The sequence below is a fragment of the Corythoichthys intestinalis genome, chromosome 21 (genome assembly GCF_030265065.1).
Source record: "Corythoichthys intestinalis isolate RoL2023-P3 chromosome 21, ASM3026506v1, whole genome shotgun sequence".
Lineage (NCBI taxonomy): Eukaryota > Metazoa > Chordata > Actinopteri > Syngnathiformes > Syngnathidae > Corythoichthys > Corythoichthys intestinalis.
Genome location: NC_080415.1, coordinates 30,140,085 through 30,162,740, shown reverse-complemented (window position 1 = coordinate 30,162,740; position 22,656 = coordinate 30,140,085). Strand labels below are relative to the sequence as shown.

The 22,656-nt window shown below is 41.6% G+C and overlaps 1 protein-coding gene across 4 annotated transcripts in view; it reads right to left on the bottom strand.

Annotated features, from left to right (window-relative positions):
* Positions 1-340: 340 nt before the first annotated feature.
* The window catches only part of LOC130909119 (carbohydrate sulfotransferase 15-like), a 76,428-nt gene continuing 54,112 nt past the window's right edge, over positions 341-22,656 (bottom strand). For all 4 annotated transcript variants that reach the window (XM_057825211.1, XM_057825213.1, XM_057825212.1 and 1 more), the window contains 7 exons: positions 15,668-16,205; positions 7,992-8,331; positions 3,894-4,037; positions 2,231-2,390; positions 2,003-2,159; positions 1,170-1,317; positions 341-965 (listed from right to left, as the gene is read on the bottom strand). In XM_057825211.1, the coding sequence (XP_057681194.1) occupies positions 772-965; positions 1,170-1,317; positions 2,003-2,159; positions 2,231-2,390; positions 3,894-4,037; positions 7,992-8,331; positions 15,668-16,162 (1,638 nt within the window). In that variant the 5' untranslated portion in view covers positions 16,163-16,205 and the 3' untranslated portion in view covers positions 341-771. The remainder of the gene's footprint in view (positions 966-1,169; positions 1,318-2,002; positions 2,160-2,230; positions 2,391-3,893; positions 4,038-7,991; positions 8,332-15,667; positions 16,206-22,656) is intronic.

The window sequence follows — 22,656 nt, the reverse complement described above, 5'->3', positions numbered from 1 at the left end:
TGCATGCAATTTTCAGCTATTAAATTGGAATTTGTTTTCAGCAGGGGCGGATCTAGAAAAATATTTATCTATCTTTAAGGGTGGCAGTTTCCCCCCATGCCACCCTGTTGGATATCTGGTTATCAGACAAATTTTAGCAAAACAGTTCCACCAAAATTCGACTAGTTCCACCAAAATTTGACCAATATTCTCCTCAAATGAATACTACCTGATCCTGTTTTCTCTTCTCTTGAAACTAGATCGATCCACAGATTTATAACAGTAGACCTTTTTGTACGATTACAAAGTTAGTCAGTTGACCTGGGTTTTACAATCCAAATAAATAGAAAAATGAGCACATTTTTATTTATTTATTTTTTTACAGCTCTTTTTACTGTACATATTCATACAATAAAATCTCTTCCAAACTGTATCTCTCTCACACACACACGCACACTCGCACACACACTTGTGCTATCTGCCGTCTTTGATGTATTTCCGCTGCTTACCTATCAAATAATTTAAATTAAAAAGGGAAAATGGGCACTTGAAAATGATGATGATGGAAGTGATGACGATGATGTCCTCAGTGGTTACCAAGCTCCAAGACTTATACAGTGAAGTGCTGTGAATAAGCCGCGTTTAATATTAAAGAAGTGCTTTGGCGCCTTAATGATATGAGGGCAGGAGCTTGGTTTAGTCAGATAAAAAGTACTTTGCCGCCATCTTTAGGTGGCGCTAGGCAATCACAAGCCTTTTTGGCTTTCTAGCAGGGGGAAATCACTGCAGAGGTCAGGGGTTGGCGTCCCACAGGAAGGAGTCATTGCGCAAGACTTGCGCCAGTTTGCGGTTGAAGGGCGCATAAAAGTCGCGCAGAATGTGTTTGGTGGCGGGCAGCATGGGGCCCAGGTTCTTGTCAGCCGGCCTCCTGCTATTAGAGGCGGGGCTTCTGTTGAGCTCCGCCTCCATCTGCTGGCTCAGCGGTGCTGAAAACATATAAATGGGGTTATTTGACTTCATTTCAAGCATTAATTGGGGATTTTTTTTTTAAAGGTAAAACATGAATTGCAATTGAAAAGATTAGCCACTAGAGGGCAGTGTTGTATAATCAGCTTTTTGGGGTTATTTATGGTTCAAAAGAAAAACATATTACAGTTTTTTTCCTCTAATCGAGCAAATTTAGGTCTCACCCAGACCAAGGAAGTGGAAGACAGTGTGCATGGTGGACTTCCTGTTGGAGGCGTGGTCTTCTAACCGCAGGACGAGAATCTGCTCTCTGCCGAACACGCTCAGCCAGTCCAGCAAATAGACCACGTACAGGCCTACCTGCAGTCGTACCTGCCCACATATACGGTGAAAAGTTTATTTTTGAAAAATGTTTACTTTTGAACTCATTCACCGCCATTAATGGCGGTCTAAATGAATTGGAAATCAATCATCGTCAATGACAGTTTTATTAAACATACATTTTTATATAACAGTTATCTAACATATGAATATATGATGTCTGCTTTTAGCAAACAACTGATTATATTTTCCAAAAGCTTTTATTTTTTTGGACATCAAAATGTATATTTTTTTTATAGGTAACAATTTCAAATGAACCATGACTTGCTCAAAAAATGTCTCATCAGCCCAGTGACATAATAACCACACTCGAAAAGCATGTATGCCCTCTTCTGGCTAACTTGGAACCTGCAGGCAATCACAGGTCCACAATTAAGGAGATAAGAAAGTGAGTGAGACCTTGAGTCCTCCCTCCGCGTGGCTAAAAATGATAACTAATCTACATAATATTGTTAAAATTCCGACTTGTTCCAAGTTTGTGACTTTGAGCAAGCGTGGTTGTTTGCATGCAAAACTTTCGTCCCCACGTCTGTACAGACAGCTGTAATGTATTTTCCACGCTTCAGCGGGCGTGAGGCCATATTAGCGGATGGGCAATTAGGCCACTGGCGAAGTGCAGGCAGTCCGTAATGGGCCGGTCTGCTCAGGGGGCTCTGGGACGGGGGGCGTTACTCACAGGCATGGCGTTGTTGACGCTGGTGTTGTAGACGCACGAGCGAAGCGTGTAGTCGGCCAGGCAGCCGTCCAAAAGCTGCACGGACTCAGACACCTTCTCGTGAAAATCCTCCGCCGACTTGTTGGCGATGCCGAAGTACAAGTAGTCCGAGTAGAGCCTGACGAATGATAACATTCCGGAGTCAAGAGAGTGAAAAGGAAAATCGGGCCGGGGTCGACTAGGGCCAACCTTTCCACGGGGTCTCTGAGCATGACGATGAAGCGGGCGTCAGGCTGCAGGGCATGTAGGAAGTCCTGGATGAGGAAGGGCGGCTCACCTCCGCTGGTGGTGTTGTCGTAGAAGTACACCCAGGCGTTGTTGTCCCACATTGTGGAGGCGCTGGCTTCGCCTGAACAACAATATTTCAAGACAAAGTGAATTGATTGGATCTCATTGATGTTGACAGACATCCAATCGATGTTGCCATTTAATAATTTTTTTGGTAAGCCTACTTGATTCCTTATTCCAGTTATTTCGTTAGTTTATTATTTTGCTACTACTTAGTCAGGTAGTATATATTAGTTAGTTGATTAGTCGCTCCTTTAGTTAGTTTTTTGCCTTGGATGTTGGTTAGTTGGTTGATCAGTTATTCTAGCCAAACAGTCATTAGATTATTCTATTGCGTTAGTTAGTTAGTTAGTTAGTTAGTTAGTTAGTTAGTTAGTTAGTTAGTTAGTTAGTTAGTTAGTTAGTTAGTTAGTTAGTTAGTTGACTGGTATCTTGGTTGGTTAGTTAGTTCAGTTATTCAAGTCAAAGAACTATTAGTTAGTTCAGTTCTTCTAGTCAAAGAGTTATTAATTATTTTATAGCATTTGTTTGTTTGTTTGTTTGTTGAAAGGTATCTTGGTTGATTGGTTGTTTGGTTAGTTCAGTTATTCACGTCAAAGAACTATTAAATCGTTAGTTAGTTAGTTAGTTAGTTAGTTAGTTAGTTAGTTAGTTAGTTAGTTGTTTGTTCAGTTATTCAAGTCAAAGAACAGATTATAAGTTAGTTAGTTAGTTCAGTTATTCAAGTCAAAGAACTATTAGTTAGTTAGTTAGTTAGTTAGTTAGTTAGTTAGTTAGTTAGTTAGTTAGTTAGTTAGTTAGTTAGTTAGTTAGTTAGTTCAGTTCTTCTAGTCAAAGAGTTATTAATTATTTTATAGAATTTGTTTGTTTGTTTTTTGTTGACAGCTATCGTGGTTGATTGGTTGTTTGGTTAGTTAGTTCAGTTATTCAGGTAAAATAACTATTAGTTAGTTAGTTAGTTAGTTGCCTGCCTGGTATATTGGTTGGTTCAGTTATTCTAGTCACAGTCATTAGATTATTTTATAGCGTTAGTTAGTTGCTTAGTTAGTTGGTTGCCCGGTATGTTGGTTAGTTCAGTTGTTGTAGTCAAACAGTCATTAGATTATTTTATAGCATTAGCTAGGTACCGTGTTAGCTTCATTAGTTGGTTAATAAATTGTTAAGTTAGTTAATTAGTTCAGTTATTCTAGTCACAATTGTTACATTATTTTATAGCGTTAGTTAGTTACTTAGTTAGTCAGTTAGTTAGCTCATACCTTGGTTAGTTGGTTGATAAATTGTTCAGTTCATTACTTGTTTAATAAATTGTTGAGTTCATTAGTGGTTGTTAGTTTGGTTGATTTGGTTAGTTGATGAGTTACTTGTTGAGTTAGTTACAATAATTGGGTGGTTAGAGGGTTAGTTATTCTTGTTTGGTTGGTCAGTTGCTTGGTTTAATGTGAGTTAGTTGCTTACTTGGTTGGTTAGGAGAGCTTGTTCAAAGCAGGCGGACTTGCTGCAGTATATCAAGTATTCAGCATGATTCAAACTTGGGTTTGGGCACCAATGGGTGACGCCGACTCACCAATGATGACGTCGGGCTGAGCGGGTATGCCACTTTGGTTGGCCGCCTGGCTGCCTTGGATGAAATGAGCAGCTTGGTCAAACAAGTCCAGGTAGTCGTCCACCGGGTATCGGTCGTGGAAACCCTCGCTTAGACGAATGATGCCTGGAAGGAAACAAATAAAGTGTGAATCCATCAGTTCCCTATCGCAGCCAATTAATAACAGCACGCAAGGTAAAACAGCAAAGAACTCGCGAGTGGGTGTGCAGATAGCGGATAACGAGCAGATCTAGGAGAAAAAAAAACGCTCCCCAGCTGCATCATTATTCCAACATAAGTGTCACATGCTGCTCACAAGGTGGGACGGCGGCAGGCGATGCCGAGATGCGTCTCTCGCAGGGATTTTTTTTCCCCTCATCCTTCCTTTGTTTCATCTGGTTTCTTTTTGATCATCTCGCAGCTGATGCTAGTGAGTGGCATCCGCTTCACCACTGAGGAATATCATGTATAATGCAATTTCCTGCCAAAGGGCTGCATGATTGGAAGCAGGAGATTTTGATGCATAATTGACAGCTACATCAACTCACAATATTTAGTTTGCAACAATAAGTTTTTATTTTTCATTGGATGCCATTGACAGAGAGAGACTTCCAATCTATTTTGACTGGAAGGGCTACAAGCCTCTCCCAGTCTAAATGAAATGGGCATCTACATATATTATGATTACATTGCAATGACTACGGAAAAACATAAGATAAACTCAAAGCAACCAAAAACGAAATTTAGAAGATGCGTGCCAGGATATCAGCTGTGCAAACTGAGTCATTATCCCGCGATAACGCCGGAGCTGTTCTTAAAGGCGGTATTAGGAGATTATCAGTGTGCTGCGTGGGAGCGTGCGCCTCTTTTAACTCGCTGTCGTTATCTTATCTGCTTCCGTAATCAAGTCATTGCGGCTTTGAAGCGAGTTTTAACCCCGTCACCAATTGACTTATCGCTTCCGTTAAAATGTTGCCTTCATTTATGAGGCCCAATTAGAGGTTACAGTACAGTCTCAAGTTTTAATAGTGAAGCAGATAGGTGCTCTTCTGTCAATTTTATTCATTTTTTGGGGGGGAGTGAAACTTTCGATTTTTACAGATGAAAATATTGAGTAATCGTCAACTACAACTAGACAAAATAAGTTTTCATCAACAAAAACTAGATGAAGACAAACACATTTTTAAATGACTAAAATATGACTAAGACTAATTAATTTGTATTATTGTCCAAAACAAGACTAACACGGAAATTTAAAGGGCTGCCAAAAACAACACTGGAATAATGCAATATAAAGTGTCTTCAAGTGTCCAAAAACGCACTATGTAAATCCGAGGCATTATTATTATGATAATTCACTGCTAGCCCCTCCAAAAAAAAAGATTGGACATCCATTTCCGTCAATGGCACTGACCCCTTGAAATGAACTGGGTGTCTATCATCGTCAGTGGCAGCCAATGACAAGGCGTAGGTTTGCATAGGGACGGTAGGGACATAACACCACCAACTTTTCTTGGAGGGACAGAAGAAAAGAAACACAAGAGAAGAAAGAAAGGACACACAAACAACAAGAAATACATTAAACGTCTAGACTAGCTACTAATATGCTGGTGCTATCTTCAGCTAGATGTATTTCCAGTTAACACCATGTGGGGGCCTGTTGATCAGTGAAAGGGGGGGGGGAGTCTATAAGCTAAGTGATTGAAAGGGGTAGAGTGTACACAAATCAGTTCTGTGATCTAGAACCCAGTAATCGTGTGAATCCTTTGTGAGTGTAAGCCCGTTGGCGACCGACCCTACCCCGCCCCACCGCCAATCCCGGCACTGGGACCCCCCACCCGAGCGCGCCCTATCACATCCCGCCACACGCAAGCCCCTCCAGGCGCGCAACAGCCACGCAGACAAGCAGAGACGCCACGCAGGCACCAACCCAGGGCCCCGGCTCCCACCCAGCCAGCCCGGGGAGGGAGGGCGGGCGGGGCGGTGTTCCGCGCAGCCCATACCTCCTCCTGCAGCCGAGCAAAGGAGCCATCATCACACCCCCGGGATCCAGGGTGGTCCCCCGGGCCACATGCGCCCCCATCAACCGGCCCTCAGGGATGGCAAGAGGGGATGCACCACCAACCCCAAATCCACCCCCACCCCCGTCCGCCTACCCGGCCCGCGAGCCATAGCCGCAGCCCCCCAACCGGCACGGCATGACACGGGACCCCCAGCAGCCCACCAAGCCCAGGGCAGGGCAGGGTCCCCCGCCAGAGCAGGCAACACCCAGCCGATACACTGGCGCCCAGCCAGCGACCCGCGACGGAGGGGGGCTACCCAGTCAGAAAAGAGAGGGGAAGGCGGAGGCGGGAGAACGCTAAGGAGCCGCAACAGGGCTCCCGCGGCCAGCAGCCCAGGCAGAGGGGAGGCCACGCCCCAGGAGCCACGCCATAGGGAAAAAATGTGGGACCCACCTACCACCCTATTACTGTGGCTGCCAGGTTCCCGGCTGGCAGCCATTACCCAGCACAGTGGTGGGATTGTGAGAGGAGGGTAGTGCTATGTATGCATTAATAAAGGAGAGTTTGGCTTGGGGCAGTGGGACCGCAGCATGGAATTTCTACCCAGCCACCCATCCCACCGCCCTCTGCCGGAGCTCTTCTGTGGAGAATTATGTGTGTGGTGCGGTAAAAAAGGTGCAGGGCGGTAAAAAAGGTGCAGGGATGGCGGGGCTTGTCTTCAACTCTTCAGGAGACTCAAATTGTCCCCACTAACCTTTAAGCAACCTTATATGCATTATATAATGAGTTCAGGTATACAAGTAATTTAGATTGCCTTCCCATATGTTGTAAGGAAAGATTTGACCCTATCATTATTAAGTGGATTATTTTTATTATGTTCAAACTTACATTTACCCTTTTTCACTTGCTGATTGCGCCAGTCCATTTCCCCCCCTTCAAACGCACGTTTGATTGGCTGATGACTTGACCCACCCTCGACACATGCACACACACACACGCATGCTCACACTCACACAGCTCCTATAGTAATACATGCTGACAACATGCCCCCCCCCTTCGAAGACAAGGGATATTAGAAGCTTTTTTTTTTTTGGCCAGCAGCAGTCACTGTAAGTAAATTAAAAATAAGCCAGTGTTGTGGAAGTGGGAAACACACCACTAATTTTGCTACTGGAAGTCTGACCTGCGTCAGAGTTGGCGTAACATTAAACTGTGTGAACTTGCTAACCGGCAAAACTCGAGTAGGAAGCTGCTTAGAGGGAAGTGTCCTTCTGTTGGTTTTTTCTACTATTAACGTTAATTAAACTGTGAGACATGTAGTGATCCCTGCTGGAAACTGTAGAACCAGAAAAACGAGACCAAGAAGCCGCATTACCTCAAATGTTGCTCACACAACACAACATAATCATAATTAACTAGGTACATAAAAAGAAAAAATGTTTTTTTGCGATCCGCGAGCTACCAACACTAGTGTTGCTGGTCGATCGTGATCTACGTAATGAGCACCCCTAATTTAACATATCAATTAATTAGGTTCATATTCGTGAGAAATGTAGCCCTGACCCCTGTTCACCCAATCTGTTTGGTCTTATTAATGTCCCACCACAAGCAAAAAGTGTACATGCAGGTTATGCTGTTACAAGGTCCCTACCAATATAGAGACCAAACCTACGCCCTTGGCCAATGAGTTAACAAAACAGACTTGCGCACATTTATCTAAAACAAAAAGTTTAAATTATTATCTTAAACATCCTGATTTTCAATTTTGAGGTGACAAAATGCAACATAACTCCCACAGAATAAATGAACAGGCAGAGCTACACAACATCCAAAAACATATGAAGTCTGAATTAAGTCAAAGTCATGTGACTGAAGTCCCCCAACACAGCTGGAACCATATTTTGCAACCTAAGTATATATTTATCCACGAGGCACGCGAGGGAACGATTGTAATGAAATGTTAATAACACAGTATATAACGAAAAATCTTATCAGACCCTAGAAATCATCCCCGATTTAAATTTAGCCTATTTTAACGAGCCCCTCAATAAACATTACGAGCATCTGGCGTACTCACCGAACCTCTTGCGGGTCCACCAGTGCGGCTCTTTGAAGGTGGAGAACTTGACGTCTGGGTGCAGCCGCAAGCGGTCGTAAAGATCGGTGGTGCCGCACTTGGGCTGTCCGATAATGTAGAAATACGGCAGGCAACGGATGCGGTAGAGCTTGCCATCGCGGCTAAACAAGTGCTTTGGGAAGGCGCTCCTCAAGTGCTGGAAGACGGCACGAAAGCTGCGGGAGTAGCGCGCGTATAGGTTGGCGCTGTACGGGTCCGAGTTGATGTTCCCGGCGTATTCCTCGTGCCAGCAGGGGTTGCGGAAACCAGGGAGGAATTGACGGGGGATGACGGAAAACATCTGGAAAGTGGAGAAACAACTTCAATGGTTGTGTTTCACCGCCACTGACGATAATAAATGACCAATTTGACTGGAGGCCATGAGTCTCTCCCAGTCAAAAAGGATTGGTCGTCTATCATCGTCAATGGCAGCGAGAGTTAATGCTTTGAGAATCAGATCTATATATACAAATGTTGGCGCAACAAATGTAAACAAATAGTCATGGGCGCATATTCTTTATCCCTTGCAATAACTGTCTAATATTGATTGAATTAGGCAGAAAATGTGGCAAATGTTCTTTCGATTGAACTATAAATATACAGTGGGGCAAATAACTACTAATTGTGCAAGTTCTCCCACTTGAAAATATTAGAGAGGCCTGTAATTGTCAACATGGGTAAATCTCAACCATGAAAGACAGAATGTGGGGGAAAAAAACTGAAAATCACATTGTTTGATTTTTAAAGAATTTATTCGCAAAACATAGTGGAAAATAAGTATTTGGTCAATACCAAAAGTTCATTTCAATACTTTGTTATGTACCCTTTGTTGGCAATAACGGAGGCCAAACGTTTTCTGTAACTCTTCACAAGCTTTTCACACACTGTTGCTGGTATTTTGGCCCATTCCTCCATGCAGATCTCCTCTAGAGCAGTGATGTTTTGGGGCTGTCGTTGGGCAACACAGACTTTCAACTCCCTCCGCAGATTTTCTATAGGGTTGAGATCTGGAGACTGGCTAGGCCACTCCAGGACCTTGAAATGCTTCTTACGAAGCCACTCCTTTGTTGCCCTGGCTGTGTGTTTGGGATCATTGTCATGCTGAAAGACCCAGCCACGTCTCATTTTCAATGCCCTTGCTGATGGAAGGAGATTTTCACTCAAAATCTCTCGATATATGGCATTCTTCATACATTCATTATTTCCTTTACACAGATCAGTTGGCCTGGTCCCTTTGCAGAAAAACAGCCCCAAAGCATGATGTTTCCACCCCCAAGCTTCACAGTGGGTATGGTGTTCTTCGGATGCAATTCAGTATTCTTTCTCCTCCAAACATGAGAACCTTTGAAGCAAAAAAGTTCTATTTTGGTTTCATCTGACCATAACACATTCTCCCAGTCCTCTTCTGGATCATCCAAATGCTCTCTAGCGAACCGCAGACGGGCCTGGACGTGTACTGGCTTCAGCATGGGGACACGTCTGGCAGTGCAGGATTTGAGTCCCTGGCGGTGCATTGTGTTACTGATAGTAGCCTTTGTTACTGTGGTCCCAGCTCTCTGTAGGTCATTCACTAGGTCCCCCCGTGTGGTTCTGGGATTTTTGCTCACCGTTCTTGTTATCATTTTGACGCCACGGGGTGAGATCTTGCATAGAGCCCCAGATCGAGGGAGATGATCAGTGGTCTTGTATGGCTTCCATTTTCTAATAATTGTTCCCACAGTTGATTTCTTTACACCAGTACATCTCAAATAGTGGGGCGGGCCCCCCAGGGGGGCGCAGAGCGATGCTGGGGGTGGCGCATGTGACCTTGGGGAACGTACTTTTTTGCCGTACTAGAATAAAGTGTAATTGTACATCCACTCAGTGGGTGGCAGTGCCGCTCTCATTTTCAGCGTGTGCGCAATATTTTTGAACCAAACAAGAGCACACAGATAAGAACACCGGAGATATGAAAAGCTAAGACAAGGAAATATGACGAAGCGTATGCAGCATTTGACTTTTGGCTTTGACTTTTAGTACAGTGGGAGATGAGGAAAGACCGGTCTATTTACTTTGTGTAAAAATGTTCGCAGCGGACAGCAGGAATTTTTTTTTTTCAGCAGAAACGTGCCGAATATTGCCAACAATCCTCCTGCTGTGTCAGTGTTATATCAGTAAACCAGCGAGCACTTTCATATAATCATATAAGGTGGCATACCAAGTTGCTCAGTGCAAAATAACACCACAACATAGGAAAGGAGCTGATACTGCCAGCAGCAAAAATAAACTGTCTCTCTGTCCAATGACACTGTCGTTTTTGTTCTATTAATTGTTGTTTTTTCAGTCTAATTGTTTGGCATATTGTCCTCATGAGTTAATGTTGCTAATCAATTTGAATTTATTATTATTTATTGACTTTATTAAATTGTATTTTTCAGTATTAAACTGTGAAAAAATCTTGAGTGTATTTTTACAGTATGGATGAGTATATATTAGGGCTGTAAAACGATCAAAAATTTTTAATTGAGTTAATTACAGCTTAAAAATTAATTAATCGTAATTAATCGCAATTCAAACCATCTCTAAAATATGCCATATTTTTCTGTAAATTATTGTTGGAATGGAAAGATAAGACACAAGATAGATATATACATTCAACATACGGTACATAAGGACTGTATTTGAGTATTATAACAAATCAACAAGATGGCATTAACATTATTAACATTCTGTTAAAGCGATCCATGGATAAAAGAGTTCTTATAGAGTTCTTGTAGTTCTTAAAAGAAAAATGTTGGTACAAGTTATAGAAATTTTATATTAAAACCCCTCTTAATGTTATTGTTTTAATAAAATTTGTAAAATTTTCAATCAAAAAATAAACTAGTAGCCCACCGTTGTTGATGTCAATAATTACTTACACAATGCTCATGGGTGCTGAAGCCTATAAAATCAGTCGCACCCAAGCGCCAGCAGACGGCAGCAAAACTCCATAAAACACAACAAGTGAGCGTTTCACTGTACTGTCATTTAAATCTGTCTGAGCGGGGCATCTGCGTTAATTGCGCCAAATATTTTAACGGGATTCATTTAAAAAATTAATTAACGTCCGATAACGCGATAATTTTGACAGCCCTAGTATATATATTTATATATATTTTTACTTTATTGTAAGTTGATCTATATTACTTTTTTCTTTAATATTAAAAAGAACACAATGTTAGGCAGAGGAGTATATACAAATTATACTACAGTATATTTACAGAGGCGGCAGAGAGTTGGGGGGGCGCAGAACGTTTACATCTTCCTGGGGGGGGGGCATAACAGAAAATAATTGAGAAGCACCGCTTTACACCAAGCGTTTTACCTATTGCAGATTCAGTCATGTGCAGGTCTACAATTTTGTCTCTGGTGACCTTCGACAGCTCTTTGGTCTTGGCCATAGTGGAGTTTGGAGTGTGACTGAGATTGTGGACAGGTGTCTTTTATACCGATAATGAGTTAAAACAGGTGCCATTAATACAGGTAACGAGAGTTAGACCTCTTTGACAGTCAGAAATCTTGCTTGTTTGTAGGTCACCAAATACTTATTTTCCACTCTAATTTGGAAATAAATTCTTTAAAAATCAAACAATGTGATTTTCTGGGGGTTTTTTTCACATTCTGTCTCTCGTGGTTGCGGTTTACCCATGTTGACACTTACAGGCCTCTCTAATCTTTTCAAGTAGGAGAACTTGCACAATTGGTGGTTGACTAAATACTTATTTGTATATTTATTTAGTTTTCTGATAGGGTACATTTTACACCAACTTAAACACCAATTTAAAATCAAAGTAATTAAAGATATTCCATGGCTTTTTAAGACACAAAATTAGTCAAGCCTTTTGAGATTTTTTAAGACAGTCCATTCATCATCCGTCGACAAGGTATGATAAGTTAAGATTAATACAATCAACACTTGGATGGATCTACCCTGCGCTTTTGTCCAAAGAGGGATATAAATGCTAAAATCCTAAAAAGCATTCCTGAACGCAGCAGCACAGACAACTCACAGTCTCCTCACATTCCAGATTGTCTGAAGATCAAAAGGCCAACAAAGCCGAACGCCAGCTCCTCCAAATGCAATTAACGGCCAGATACGTCGGACGCGGGGTATCGATCGTCCCACGAGGCGGCCGCGCTCCTTTTCATTAACGCGTCGGACGAGAAATGAGTTATGTCGCAAACAGCCGAGGCAGAAGTCGTTATCGTTCGAATTAACGGCCAATCTGAGAGGGAGACAGCCACCCTGATGGGAAGGAGACCTGGAATGACTTTGAGATTTTCATTTTATTTTAGCAGCGGTTGAGTTGAAAACTGGAATCTCAGATTTGAAATCGGCATGGGAAAAATTGCTAGGGATCGTTGATCAGTATGTCTTTTAAAATTTAGCTCTCACCGAAGGTGTCACTGAGCACCATTACATTTGGTAGGTACAGTATGTCTCTCAAAACTCTCGAGTCTTGTACATACAACAAAATTTTAAAATCCAGGTCCTGTATGCAGTTTCACTCAGGCCATAGACTTCACTATCAGTTGATGGGACACGGGGCTCGGGGCTGATCCATCTGGCCAAAGCACACGGTCCCAGTTGAAGCCTCTGACCGAGTGTATTTTTGTGTAAGACCAAGATTGAGCTTTTTGGCAACAAACACTCTAAGTGGGTCTTGCGTGCAACGAAAGATGTGCATGCTGAAAAGCACCTCATACCCACTGTGAAGTATGGGGGTGGGTCAGTGATGCTGTGGGGCTGTTTCGCTTCCAAAGGCCCTGGGAACCTTGTTAGGGTCCATGGCATCATGAATGCTTTGAAATACCTAGACATTTTAAATCAAACTCTGTTGCCCTCTGCCCGAAAGCTGAAGATGGGTCGTCACTGGGTCTTTCAGCAAGACAATGACCCTAAACATATGGCCAAATCTACACAGAAATGGTTCACCAGACACAAAATCAAGCTCCTCCCATGGCCATCTCGGTCCCCAGACCTTGTTTTGTTGGCAAAAGGGGGTTGTACAAAGTATTAACACCAAGGGTGCTAATAATTGTGACAGACATTATTTGATGTCAAAATATTTTTTTCTTTATGTGGGATTTTTTCCCCACTGAATGAATGCACTTGCATTGAAGGTTGGATTTTTCTCTTTTTTTCCATTAAGGTCCCATGTTATTTGAATTAAAAAATATATATATATATATATATAAATATATATTAGAAGCTAAAAAAAACCCCATCTTTTTCAGGGGTGCCAATAATTATGGAGGGCACTGTATACGTCTCCATTAGCAGCGACATAAAAAAATTTAGAGTTGTTCTCTATTAAAATCCCGATTAATTAATTTTAATACAAGTTTCACAAAACTAAAATAACTATAAAATTCTCAAATTTTACGCAAGATGCACCAAAATCACCAAATGCAGAGTTAATCACCTGTATTTTCAGGATCAATAGCAATATTTAACATATCATATGAGTTTTTGCCCAAAATAGCAACTTAATTAATTTAGTGCAAGCTTTCCACAGTTAATGAACTACTCAGTTTTCACATCAGAAACTTAATACTAGAGATGTCCCGATCGATCGGCATCCCAATCGATTGGGTCCGATCAAGTCATTTTCAAAGTATCAGAATCGGCAAAAAAATATCGAACATGCCTTTTTTAATATATATACTGTATATATATATATTTTAATGAAATCGTTTTCTAATTGTATTTAACGTTACAAACATAATATGTTACACTCATCCAGAGTCTTTAGTTTAGACTTAAGGTAGGGTTATCAAATTTATCCCCCGATAACGGCGGTAATTAATATTTTTAAAAATGTATCATTTTAAAATATTTAACGCAAGTAATGCATGCGCTGCACGACCCACTCATGCATTGTCGCGCTCAATCTGTAATGGCGCCGTTTTACCTATATAGAGAGATAAAAGGCAGCGTATAAGGAGTAGAATGAATTTTGGCAGCCTTTGGAGCCTTTTTTTAATTGGCTAAAGCCTTAAAATCCCTCTCCCTATGATTAGAAATATCATGGGAAGCAATGTGGGGAAGCAAGGTAGCAATTGATCTTTTTCTTGGCTACAGTATCATTTACTGAACGCTCAACAAATACACTAGATGGCAATATTTAGTCACAATATACAAAGTCACAAGTCTTTCTATCCGTGGATCCCTCTCACAGAAAGAATGTTAATAATGTAAATGCCGTCTTGAGGATTTATTGCCATAATAAACAATGTTGAATGTATATATTCATCCGAGTTTTATTCATTTTTTTCTTAATGCATTGCCAAAATGTATATGATCGGGAAAAATTATCAGGAATGACTGGAATTGAATCTGGAGCAATAAAAAGCAATCGGATCGGGAAATATCGGGATCGGCAGATACTCAAACTAAAACGATCGGGAGCAAAAAAACATGATCGGAACAACCCTACTTAATACTTAAGCAAAGCATGCAGAATCATCTTAATTTTACTCAACAAGGCCCAAAGGAGGTCCAACCCCCCCAACCCACCTCCGGGCCAGAAGGGGGTGCAGTTTTTGTGTACAGCTAACATGGCGGGATATGTCTGAGGAGAACTTTTCCACATGTCCGTCCATGATCAAACTTACCGTAATTTCCCGAATATAATGCGCACTTTTTTTCCCCAAAATCAACTTTAGACAGGCCTGGACGTGTACTTTCTTCAGCAGGGGGACACTTCTGGCTGTGCAGGATTTGAGTTCCTGGCGGCGCATTCTGTTACTGATAGTAGCTTTTGTTACTGTGTTCCCAGCTCTCTGTAGGTCATTCACTAGGTCCCCTCGTTTGGTTCTGGGATTTTTGCTCATCGTTCTTGTTATCATTTTGATGCCACGGGGTGAGATCTTGCATGGAGCCCCAGATCGAGGGAGATTATCAGTGGTCTTGTATGTCTTCCATTTTCTAATAATGCTCCCACAGTTGATTTCTTTACGCCAAGCGTTTTACCTATTGCAGATTCAGTCTTCCCAGCCTGGTGCAGGTCTACAATTTTGTCTCTGGTGTCCTTCGAAGCTCCTTGGTCTTGGCCATAGTGGAGTTTGGCGTGTGACTGACTGAGGTTGTGGACAGGTGTCTTTTATACCGATAATGAGTTAAAACAGGTACCATTAATACAGGTAACGAGTGGAGCCTCGTTAGACCTCCGTAGACCTCGTTAGAAAAAGTTAGACCTCTTTGACAGCCAGAAATCTTGCTTGTTTGTAGGGCACCAAATACTTTTTTTCCACTCTAATTTGGAAATAAATTCTTTAAAAATCAAACAATGTGATTTTCTGTTTTTTTTTCCACATTCTGTCTCTCATGGTTGAGGTTAACCCATGTTGACAATTACAGGCCTCTCTAATCTTTTCAAGTAGGAGAACTTGCACAATTGGTGGTTGACTAAATACATATTTGCCCCACTGTATGCTTGCAGCCTGAACGCAGCCATAGTAATGTAAAATTTGCTCGTCAAACCCATGTCTGAAAAGACAGTGGAAGTCCCCGATTTTAATTTTAATACGTCCATTTCAAAAAAGAACTCTGAGGTTAATGTGCGAACCTTCAATCACATCCATTAGTCACATCAATTGACATTGTTACTCACATGTCGCTCACTTCGAGCCAAGGTCTCAAACACCGGCAACCGCCGTCCACCGCGAAACTCCACTTTGGCAGCGATGGACTTGACCACCGTCTGGAGGTGTGTGTAATTCTTGACCGAGGATAGGTTGAGGGCGAAGGGTCCCGGTGGGCTAGCGGAGTGATGATAAGGCGACGGCGTGAGCAGGAGGTCCTTACTGTCCCCCGTAAGAACATATGAGGCCATGACGGCGAAAGTGACGGCCACGCCGAGAAGGACGCCGCAGAAGCGGACCTTGCGGAAGCTGCCGGGCGTGCTCCACCTCCGCAGGTGCTCGGGCTTCACTTCCAGGACAGCGAAGAGGTTCATCGGTGCTTGGTCCACCTGCAGAAGCAGCGGCCTCTTGCGATAGTCATCCTCCCCAGTCCCCAGTAGGGTATACTTGTAGTCCATTTGAGTCACAGTTCGCAACTGCTCTTTCGCAGTCCACAGTTTGGAGGACGGTATGTGACTGTCCATGATGAGGTGGTGACAATAGGTCACCTCATCTGCTGACGCCTCCCTGAAACAAAGACAGATGAGCACCGATTAATGATTTCCATAAACATGATTCATCGACGCGTACGCAATTCAACGGAAACCACATTGATAGAAATCACAAGTTTGTGCTTATTGCATTTCTAGCAAATTTGGCACGGTAATGAGTCACTTGTGGATGACGCTTGTAGACGGTGTTGCAATCTGTCAACATTGCTTATGAAGTAATTCAATTGTGTTTAAATCCTGAAAAAAGCAAGCTCAACCAAAATGCTGTGCAAGATCTAAACTCTGACGCATGGTTGCACAATGTATTACATTACAGTCAAAAATGAAACAAAACTGTGAACCTTAGCAAGTCCGGCTGATCGCAAAAAATTCTCCAATAGAACTTTCAAGCTCTTTTACAATCAATGCGCGGTATTTGTATGTGAAAAGAACAAAAGCAAATAAAATGTTTCAAAATACACATTTTGATCTGTAATGCAACCACATTTTTTTTCAAAATGTAGCCCCTTAAGCTAGTTTCACTTACACAACAGAAATTTGGCAGAAATGTGCTTTATAAGCAGACCAACAAAAAAGTCTCAAGAAGCAAGACCTGAAAGGACACAGAAAGTCTGCCATTTTGGTTCAAAACGGATATTTCTGGGGTATTTTACACAGTAGTCATGCAAGTTTGAAATCTTTAAAAATTCAGCCCCTGAAGCCAGTTTCACTTAGACAACCAAAATTTGGTAGAAATGTCCATCATAAGCAGACCAATAAAAAAGTCTCAAGAAGCAATACCTGAAAGGACACATAAAGTCTGCCATTTTGGTACAAAACGGATATTTTTGGGGTATTTTACACAGTAGTAATGCAAGTTTGAAATCTTTAAAAATTCAGCCCCTGAAGCCAGTTTCACTTAGACAACCGAAATTTGGTAGAAATGTCCATTATAAGCAAACCCACAAAAAAATCTCAAGAGTAATACCGGAAAAGACACAGAAAGTCTGCTATTTTGGTCCAAAAACGATATTTTGGTTATATTTTTCACAACAGTAATGCAACTTTGAAATCTTTAAAAATTCAGCCCCTGAAGCCAGTTTCACTTAGACAACCGAAATTTGGTAGAAATGTACATAATGAGCAGACCAACAAAAAAATCTCAAGAAGCAATACCGGAAAAGACACAGAAAGTCTGCTTTTTTGGTCCAAAGACTAATATTTTGGTGATACTTTACACAACAGTAATGCAACTTTGAAATCTTTAAAAATTCAGCCCCTGAAGCCATTTTCACTTAGACAACCGAAATTTGGTAGAAATGTCCATTATGATTAGACCAACAAAAAAGTCTCAAGAAGCAATGCCGGAAAAGACACAGAAAGTCTGCCATTTTGGTTCAAAATGGATATTTTGGGGATATTTTACACAGCAGTCATGCAACTTTGAAATCTTTAAAAATTCAGCCCCTGAAGCCAGTTTCACTTAGATAACTGAAATTTGGTAGAAATGTCCATTATGATTAGACCAACAAAAAAGTCTCAAGAAGCAATGCCGGAAAAGACACAGAAAGTCTGCCATTTTGGTTCAAAACGGATATTTTGGGGATATTTTACCTACCAGTAATGCAACTTTAAAATCTTAATTTTAGTGATACTTTACACAACAGGAATGCAACTTTAAAATCTTTAAAAATTCAGCCCCTTAAGCCAGTTTCACTTAGACGACTGAATTTTGTGGTAATATCCATTATAAGTAGACCAACAAAAAAGCCTTAAGAAGCAATGCCAGAAAACACATATGAAGTCTGCCATTTTGCTTCAAAGCAGACGTTTTGGCGATATTTTACACAGTAGTAATGCAACTTTGAAATCTTTAAAAATTTAGCCCCTAAAGCCAGTTTCACTTAGACAACCGAAACTTGGTAGAAATGTCCAATATAAGCAGACCAACAAAAAAAATGTCTCAAGAGGCAATGCCGGAAAAGACATAGAAAGTCTGCCATTTTGGATCAGGGCAGGTATTTTGGGGATATTTTACACAGCAGTAATGCAACTTTGAAATAAAAGTTCATCCCCTGAAGCCAGTTTCACTTAGACAACTGAAATTTGGTAGAAATGTCCATTATGAGCAGACCAACAAAAAGCCTCAAGAAGCAATACCGGAAAAGACACAGGAAGTCTGCCATTCTGGTCCAAAGATTATATTTTGGTGATACTTTACACAACAGTAATGCAACTTTGAAATCTTTAAAAATTCGGCCCCTGAAGCCAATTTCATTTAGACAACTGAAATTTAATAGAAACGTCCATTGTAAGCAGACCAACAAAAAAGTCTCAAGAAGCAATGCCGGAAAACACATAGGAAGTCTGCCATTTTGGTTCAAGGCAGGTATTTTTGGGATATTTTACACAGCAGTAATGCAACTTTGAAATCTTTAAAAATTCAGCCCCTTAAGCCAGTTTTACTTAGACAACTGAAATTTGGTAGAAATGTCCACGATAAGCAGGACAGCAAAAAAGTCTCAAGAAGCAATACCGGAAAAGACATAGGAAGTCAGCCATATTGGTTGATGGCAGAGATTTTGGGGATATTTTACACAACAGAAATGCAACTTTGAAATCTTTAAAAATTCAGCCCGTGAAGCCAGTTTCACTTAAACAACTGAAATTTGGTAGAAATGTCCGTTATGATTAGACCACAAAAAAGTCTTAAAAAGCAATGCAGGAAAAGGCACGGGAAGTCTACCATTTTGGCTCAAATTGGATATTCTGAGGATATTTTACACAACAGTGACACAACTTTTAAATCTTTAAAAATTCATCCTCTGAAGGTAGTATTACTTAGCCATTTGCAATTTGGTAGGTATGTCTATCATGACCAGCCCCGCATAAAAGTCTCAAGAAGCTAAACCCTAAAGGATGCATAAAGTCTGCAATTTTGGTCCAAAGATGCAATATTCGGCTAATGTTGGGCATTTCCAACATGAACTTCTAAGACACAACAATTGCAGGAAATTCAGTATTTCAAAGGCTCTACTCTCCCCCGCCCCCACCCCTGGCGTATGGAGTTGCAATATGGAAGCAGCGATAAGAACATGTGGGATGAATTCCAAGGGGTGGCAGAGTGGGTCGGACATCTAATCTAACAAAACTCGTGTGGGTCGGTGGTGGGATTATATCATCAGAAAAGAGTATTTCTCAAGAGTCAGGAATGGGCGAAAAAGAAAAAAATCTTTTTTTTTTTTAACCAGAAAAAAGGATGTTTAAAGATAATAGAGGTCAGGGAACGAAACGGCAGACGGAGCGGAATCACATGGGACCTTTCAGTCTCTTATGCAGACGTAATGTGACGGAACGTGCTGTTACACCTGCGCTCGTTCATCAGCCGATAAGAAGCACTTTGGAGGTGACTCATCATCTACCGCCCCCCATCCCTCCTCTCACAGGTGCTCACCCCCCCCCCCCCCCCCCACTCTATCTGTGGAACCGATAAGAAGACGCCTCATCCTCACTCAGGCGGTGTCATTTACCTCGCCATCTTGCCACATCAACACAAGCGGAGGAATAACAAGTAAACCCCCCCCTTGCTCTCAGCTTTTTATCGATGGAAAAAAAGGCCTCGAGTGAGCAGCTGAACTTGTCAGATAGGAACTTTTTTTTTTTTTGTGGGAGTCTGACTGCAAATATCATCACACCACCTAAGAATCTAAAATGGTGGAAAAAAGTGCCCCACCCAGCATGGAAACAGCCATTTTTGCCCAGTTTAAAAGAGAAAAGTGGACTACAGAATAGAATAGAATAGAATAGAATTGAATAGAAAGCCTTTATTGTCATTGTACACAGTACTACGTGCACCACATAAAGCACAAGCAAAAGTACAATAAGGCTAATATAAAAACACAGGTTACAGTTGAAGGGAATAGTTGCCTTTCTCGCACACACCATATAATTGTTTGCATTACGCTAACACACGTAATATAATTAATCAGGGAATAGTATCATTTCTCATATTTACTGTAGGACTGTACTACTCTAACACACTTAATATAAAGTAAATAGCACACCATAGTTTAATGAAAAGAAGCAGTAGATACACAACGGCATCTTATCACAGGAGCCCAACGTGTGCGTCACGAACAAGATTGACGCACCAACTCTTGCAATCAGTTCTCCCGGCCACTCCAAGGACAAAGAGCAGGGCGCTCTGTCCTAAAACAAGTAGCGTCTCGCCCAGCCAGGATAAGAAAGTTGATAGCTGGCGCTTGGGACGTCAAGACCAGCGTCGGTCGCTGTGGCAACCACGTCCCATCCGCGCACGAACCTAACCGCTCAAAAACGGCCACAGAGGGATGATCCTGAAACAACACCCAGCCACACCTTCGGCCTGGCCTACTCCACCGCAGCCTTAAAAACACTGGACACTGAGATAACAAACAGTTTGCTGCTCGGAAACATTTTCTATCTAGCCTTGTTTTTAGATCCAGCATTGTTCCTCCGTCCTTTACTTTGTTTTTTTTTCTTGGCTATTAAGAAAGACCAGAAGGGTGTCGGATACCAAACTGACTACTTGGCTTTGTCAAACAATAGAACACTCAAACGAGCAATCAAGCAGAAAACCCCCTACACACTCCTGTGGAGTCGTTGCCTAGGTGTGAAGAGGGGGGGTTGACTCTGGATAGCTGCAATTAGCATCTTGAATATTTGCAAATCCAGGGCCCCCTTGGCTTTGTCACACACGGAGGAACACATTCTCCAATATGATTGACATGGCAGCACTGAATGCATGTGTTGTATCAGGCCTGCACCAGAAGGCAAGAGAGACAGGTGGACTTTTTGGTGGGTCTTGCAAAGGAATTGGCTCACTCTCGTGTGGGCGCAAAGAAGGCGCAGAAGGAAAAATTGCTTCAGCAACAACCTCCAACACCTAGCCACGGGAAAAGGGCAAAGTGTCATATGTTACCACATAAAAAATGTTTTATTTTGTTTTTTATTACACCAGCTCTTGTATATAATTTCTTTTGTTGTCTTTTTCACATACATTTCTTTATTTAATAAAAGTTTTTTTTGGTGCAAAAAATGACTTGTGTTGTGCACAGTGTTGGAAGTAACGCCGTTATAAATAACGCCGTTACGTAATGGCGTTATTTTTTCAGTAACGGGGTAATCTAACTAATTACGTTTTCCGCCGTTACAACGCCGTTACCGTTACTGACGGTCAAAAGCGCTGCGTTACTTACTCTGAATAAATTGAAGAAATTACCAGCCGTGTCGAGCCGACTTTCTGCTCTGTTGATTTATCATCCAAGACTTGGGGTGCGTTCAGGTTCGAGAATAGCGCACGTACTTCTGACTCCAAGCTGTTTTTCCCTGCTCATTCAATTAGACAATGCTTTCCACAGTTTGGTAACGTTTCTGTGTTTGCTACATCTGATGCTAGCCTCGTTCCCATCTCCCACTGTCAGCCAGCAATAATTCTGCTTCCATCTTGAGGACGGCAGACGCTTTGAAGGTGACGTGAATTGTCGGGAAACGAGCCTACCTGAATGCGGCCTCTCGAGAGATGCGATGGAAGTGATTGTGATTGGCTGAGGGTTAGAGTCAATTGTCGTGGTAAGCCAATCAGAGCCGGTGATTTCACAAGCAAACCGGAACAGCGCGTGCGGCAAACACACACACGCAAAACAGATGCACACGGTCAGGTTGGCAGAGCATTCAGAAGAAAAATTGTCCTTTAAGAGGTGGAGATATAGATACTATTTCAAGTTTGTCGAAATTAAAGGAGAGAACCTGCATGTAATGTGTAATTTATGTCCCGGGGCAAAGCTTTTGTCGACATCTGTGGTAAGCAATTCAAATCTGCTGAAGCACCTAACAAGTTAACTACCTGTCTGTTCTTCTCTATTCCACTGACTTGAATACTGCTCAGAAAATTTCAAATTCTTCGACATACAACAAGTTCTTTTTAAAGTAACGGAAATAGTTACTTTCCCTGGTAACTAGTTACTTTTACTATAGAGTATTTCAGTTACTAACTCAGTTACTTTTTGGAAGAAGTAGTGAGTAATGTAACTAATTACTTTTTTAAAGTAACGTGCCCAACACTGGTTGTGCAGCATTAGCCATCCATCATCAGCAATATGACAATTATAGCTCCATACATACAAGATACAGAGCAACAAAAAATTCAGAGAGATTGAGACAGCTGTTCTTTCTCAATGCTGTAATGTCAGACAGTCCTCCGCAACGTATCGCCAGCAAAAAAAAGTGCTGTGATATCTTCCCAAATTTGTCAAATCGTGCACAATTCGATCACATTAGACAACCATACTGAGCGGTTATCAAACACTAAAACTAGGGCTGTCAAACGATTAAAATTTTTAATCGAGTTAATTACAGCTTAAAAATTAATTAATCGTAATTAATCGCAATTAATCGCAATTCAAACCATCTATAAAATATGCCATATTTTTCTGTAAATTATTGTTGGA